Source organism: Trachymyrmex cornetzi, unplaced genomic scaffold (genome assembly GCF_001594075.2).
Source record: "Trachymyrmex cornetzi isolate Tcor2-1 unplaced genomic scaffold, Tcor1.1 scaffold1547, whole genome shotgun sequence".
NCBI lineage: Eukaryota > Metazoa > Arthropoda > Insecta > Hymenoptera > Formicidae > Trachymyrmex > Trachymyrmex cornetzi.
Window position 1 is genome coordinate 6,533 of NW_017296143.1, and position 5,265 is coordinate 11,797.

At 42.1% G+C, this 5,265-nt stretch overlaps 2 protein-coding genes across 2 annotated transcripts; both read right to left on the reverse strand.

The window, feature by feature from the left end:
• Positions 1-156: 156 nt before the first annotated feature.
• Positions 157-789, reverse strand: LOC108758224 (uncharacterized). The gene has a single exon (XM_018503050.1). The coding sequence runs from the start codon at positions 787-789 to the stop codon at positions 157-159; it is 633 nt and encodes a 210-aa protein (XP_018358552.1).
• Positions 790-900: 111 nt separating this feature from the next.
• LOC108758225 (RNA-directed DNA polymerase from mobile element jockey-like) lies at positions 901-3,981 on the reverse strand. The gene is made up of 4 exons (XM_018503051.1): positions 3,247-3,981; positions 2,805-3,182; positions 2,265-2,698; positions 901-2,179 (listed from the first exon to the last, which is right to left on the reverse strand). Exons 1-4 carry the CDS (start codon positions 3,979-3,981, stop codon positions 901-903), a joined length of 2,826 nt encoding a protein of 941 aa, XP_018358553.1.
• Between the last annotated feature and the right edge of the window lie 1,284 nt (positions 3,982-5,265).

Consider the following 5,265-nt stretch of genomic DNA (forward strand, 5'->3'; position numbering starts at 1 on the left):
TTTCACGTGTTTCAGCGTTTTTTTTTAATGTTGGAAGTTGTCGAAATATTTGACCGTCCCGGTACATAATTGACACCCTGTATATACCCTACATGTGTCTATATTTTATAAAGTTATCCGAAAGACGTAATCAACAAAAAGCAATTAGAAGGCCTTTTACGTAGTCCCTAAGATAGCTCTTTCCCTTGCCCTCCCGGCTGCTTCTTTCTTTTTCATAACTTCTTCACAAAAGTTGATGAAAGCTCTTCTACCTTCTTTTCCCCTTAGCTCTCTGATGATCGCTTCTCCCGTAAGATTAACTCCTATCTTCTCAGTGAGAGTTCCGCGTTCCCGATCCCACGCCGGACAATATCTGAGTGTGTGCTTCGCGGAATCATTTTCCGCGTCGCAATGCCAACATTTCTGTGTTGCTTCCCTCCCGATGCGACACAGGTACCTGCCAAAGCAACCATGCCCCGTCAGCACCTGCGTCGCCCGGAAGGAAAGCCCCATCCTGGCATCCATCCATTCCTGTAATTGGCCTTCAATAGCTCTAATATATTCCATATCTCCTTGTATATTAACTCCTGTGAGCCATTCTTTCCAATTTCTGACCATCTTCTTCCTAGAAGCGTCCTTTACGGCATCTATCCTGTCTTTTAGGACTATGGTTCCTAATGGTATATTTTTCCTCATTTCTGAGATTCTCAAATATACTTCTTCCTGCCTTCTTGCCTCTAATGCGAGTGGAGGAATTCCTGCAAGCGTTGTATTTGCTACAAACGAGGTAGTCCTGTATGATCTGATCATTCTACCTGTTATTCTTCTTTGCGCCGCTCGCATTATTTGATCCGCCTTCTTATTTTTTAACACTTCGTACGCCCAAATCGGCGCTCCATACAGCGCTATTGATGTTATAACCTAGGAATATAGCCTTCTAACCCCATAACTTGGGCCCCCCAAATTCGGCAACAGCCTGCCAAGTGAATAGGCTGACCGTTCCAGTTTGGGAGCCAATTCCTCAAAGTGTGCCTTGAAGTTCCACCTACTGTCCAGAATTAACCCAAGGTACTTCATCTTTTTTCCAACTTTTATTAGTGTACCTGCCACGTTTACAGATGTATTAGCCAGTCTTCCCTTGTTATGAAAGCCGACTATTTCTGTCTTTGCCGGTGCTACGTTGAGTCCCATTTCTTGTATCTTCTGAATTATGGTTCCAACTGCCATGTTCGCTCCCAAGGTCGCTTCTTCCCAATCATCTCCAGATGACATTACCATTGTGTCGTCCGCATAACATATTATCGCACATTCCCGTAGTATATCCTCTTCCTTCATGACTGTATTAAATCCTATGTTCCACAGTAAAGGGCCTAGTATTGAGCCCTGTGGAACTCCTCTTTGGACCTGTCTTTTTCCTTCCATGCCGTTATTTTTGGGGAATGATAGGCTCCTATTATCCAAATAACTCCGTATTACCCTTCTTAAATATAGTGGTACCCTATGTTTTTGTAAGGCTACTTCGATTGTTTCCCATGGTAAAGAGTTAAAGGCATTTTGGATATCCAATGATACCCCAATCACCACCTTATTATCTTCGTGTGCTCTTTCCATGTATTCCCTTACCATAGCAATTGCATCCATAGTAGACTTTCCCTTTCTGAAACCGAATTGTCTTTTGCTGAGATTAGGACCCTTATCGTTTAGGTGATCCACGATCCGTTCCGTAATTATTCTCTCGAATAATTTGGCTTTCTCATCTAATAGGCATATAGGTCTATAACCGGCAGCCTGATTGTCTGGTTTACCAGGCTTTCTTAGCAACACTAATTTTGCATTTTTCCAAGTATCTGGAAACTGTCCTTTTTTTAGACATTCAGTAAACAGTCTCCTAATTTCTACAGTCATAACTGATGTTGTCGCCAATGCCCACGCCTTGGCCGGAATCCCACTAGGACCTGGAGCTATGTTCTTCATCATCATGCGTTTTACCGCATAATGTATTTCTTCTTGTTTAACCTGAAATTCCTCCTTCCAAGCGTTCGCTCCTTGCAATGGAAGTTCCGGCTCTCTCCATTTAATAGCAGTAGCGATCGGCGGCGGGAATAATCCATCCAATACTCGACTCAACGTATCCTCTTCTAGTGACTCAGAAAATGGAGGGGTCCATCTTCTTAATTTCCCCAATACCGTTTTATATGGTCTTCCCCAAGGATCATCATTTAGCTTTAGCTTTAGCTTTAGCTTTTCGTATGGCTGCACTAAACTTATCACGCGCTTGTCTATACTCTCCTAATCTCATCTGTATTTGAAAATCGTCTAGTAGCCGTACACGATTTCTTCTGAGTCTCCTAATGCGTCTTTTAGCTGCCGTGAACTCAGATCTTAGCTGGGCAAGCTCATCAGTCCACCAAGGCATGGCTTTTCTCTGTCTCGGCTCTGATCTAGGCATGGCCGCATCACATGCTTGTATCATCATTTTTTGCATGGTTCTGGCCTGTGTTTCCATGTCTTCTTCCTCAATTATTTCTCTTCGTGGCCAAGATCCTGCAATAATTGCCGCCGTAAATAAATCCTCGTCAATTTTCTTGATTGCCCAGCGTTTAGATCGCGGTAGTCTACTTTTTATCCTTTGCATCTTATTGTTCCATCCATATCTCGATATATCTGTGGTCAGACTTGGATTCCCTTTCCGAAACCGTCCACTTACTAACTCTTCTAGCTGCAATTAGATTTGCAAACGTGATATCCACTATAGATTCTCCGTTTTCCTTAATACATGTAAATTTGCCTCCGTTGTTAAGGCAGTATAGTCCTAGACTATTTGCCCACTCCGTTACTATCATTCCACGATTGTTCGTAATGGGGGATTGCCACATTTTGGCTTTTGCATTAAAATCCCCAGCGATGATATAAGGTTTTCCCCGAACTTGTATTATCCATCCTTCTATTTCATTTAACGCATCTTTATACTCCCTTTTATTTATACTAGGAGGTAAATATGTGCCTATCACCATCATATCTCCCCATCTCACGGAAACAAAATGGTTACCTTTCGCCTTCGGAGTACATGGAAGTGCATTACTTTTTGGTCTCCACACTATTGCCACCGATTCCCTATCGTTTGCCGTCCAGTAATTGTTTCCTGTGGGAATAGTGTATGGTTCAGAAACTACTGCCAGAGAGAAATCTCCTTCTATCATAGTCTGCAGAAGCAAGTCATAACCATCCCGCGAGTGATTAATATTCGCTTGTAAAATATTATTATACAGCACTGTCTTTTCTGGAGATTCCTCCCTCTCCTTTTTCTTCCTGTGTTTCCTTTATAATTCCTTCTCCAGACCAATCGCGTTCTCCTGCTGGCCACACAAATTTTTCTTGTGATGGTTGTACGTTCACAGGGTCTTGTGTCATTGTATCTATATCCGTCTCCATCCGGAATACTTCCTCTATCGTCTGTACGTTGTCCCTTACGCTGCATGCCGCCATAGATCTTGTACCACTATTTTCTCTACTTTCTCTGTCTATCGTGATGTTTGCCTCATTGATTGGAGTCTCAACCTCCATGAGTATACCTTTCATTCTGTTGCTTGTTTCCTGTATTGATGTTGATTCGTTTCCAGGTCTAGTGTTTCCAACTATTTTTCCTCTCCTTTTAATGGGAGGTTTACAAACTGGACCTCCCATCCGATGATCTGCCCTCACGTTCCTTTCCGCACATATTATGCAATGCACCGGAAACATACATTCCCTGGCCATGTGTCCATTTTGCCCACATCTATAGCATGACCTAGCCCTGTCGTTCTCGCTCCTGCACTGGTTACGAACATGTCCTGGCTCCAGGCACCGGAAACACTGAATAGGTCTTTCTGGTAACAATTCTACTCGTACCATCGTCCAACCTATTTTTATTCTCCTGCTTCTCGTTATCTTGTTTGCTGCTGCCAAAGGACATCTTACCCATAGCGTACCCATCCCGTTATTAGCTGTCATCACGTTGCCCATCTTTATATTTTCTCTAGTACATTCCCCAATTGATGTATGTTAAGTACCATAAGTATATCCTCCTTAGTCATAGACTCTTCTATATCCTTAATTCTCATATCAGCCATCTTTTCAGGTCTAGTTATGAGTACGTCCTGTTGATCATTTAAGGCCTCCTTTATCTTATCTGCAAGTTTGTTTGCTTTGTCACTACCTTCTGTGCCTGGTATTTCCAAAAGTAAAGCCCCTGTTCTTGTCTTTCTTGGTCTAATCTCTGTAATATTCAATATATTTATATCGACCCTAGTTTTAGCCAGTCTCATAGCTTCCGCGTAACTCATGTCTCCGCGACAACTAATTTGTACTGCCGCAGTTCTTGATGCTCTTCCATTATTAACCACCTGTCTATTGGTCCTGGCAGGGGTAAATGATTTATTTATTGTCGCCAGAGTTTTACTCGTATTCTCCTTTTTAGCCCTTCTCCCTACTATTTTCGTCCAAGACGTATCCTTTTGTTCCTTAATATTTGACTTGTTTGTACGCTCCTCTGCTTCATTCCTGCTTTGGGATAATTCCTCCAATTGCCTTACACGTTCTTTCGATTTTCCTAATGTGTCTGTACTTTTATTATACTCCTTGATAGGTGTTGTTGCTGCCTTCAAGATTTTCATTTCTTTTATTATAGGTTTCTTATTCAATTCCGCCAATTCTTTCATTACTATCTCCCTAATTGTTTCTGCCAACGTTTTAGGCATCGTCTTCCTTGTTGTTTCTATCCCTTCCTTCCTTCCTTTTGTAACTAGGGCTTCCAAGTCTTTCTGATGTTCCCCAGAATCCTCGTTCATGTCTAACACATATTTCTTATGTGCTTTATATATTTCCCTTTGCTCTCCTATGTCTTCCTTGATTAGCTTCCTTTTACCACTTAGCATTGGCCTTTTCACCTCTGGCCAATTTTCAGGTTTATCCAGAACGACCTTGATTTTATTTTCCACATCTACCTCCATAAGATCTGAGTCTGTGGAGATCATCCTCTCCCTTGCTCTGATTCCCGCTGATGCTACTCGTTTGGGACTCTTTTTAACTAATTCTTGCCTATTCCCTTTGCTAGTGCCTTCCTTAGGACTTGTCTTTTTATCTCCTCTTTCTGCCTTTTCCTTTCTTAATGCCTGCAATTCCGCACGATAGGCTTCAGCTTCTCCAACGGCTTGCAGAGCCTTCCTTCTTTCCATCTCTATTTCTTCCTCTAACTTTAATCTCAAGTTCATGTTCTCTCTTTTAAGAGATCTCACTTCTTCCCCATAA

What these genes read in the sequence shown, in the direction of transcription:
- LOC108758224 (XM_018503050.1), bottom strand. Translation starts at nt 789, where the DNA reads ATGATCAGATCATACAGGACTACCTCGTTTGTAGCAAATACAACGCTT.
- LOC108758225 (XM_018503051.1), bottom strand. Translation starts at nt 3,981, where the DNA reads ATGGGCAACGTGATGACAGCTAATAACGGGATGGGTACGCTATGGGTA. An exon ending in TCTCCAGAAAAGACAGTGCT is followed by an intron (nt 3,183 to 3,246) that starts GTATAATAATAT and finishes TTGCTTCTGCAG; the next exon opens with ACTATGATAGAAGGAGATTT. An exon ending in ATACAGATGAGATTAGGAGA is followed by an intron (nt 2,180 to 2,264) that starts GTATAGACAAGC and finishes TCCTTGGGGAAG; the next exon opens with ACCATATAAAACGGTATTGG.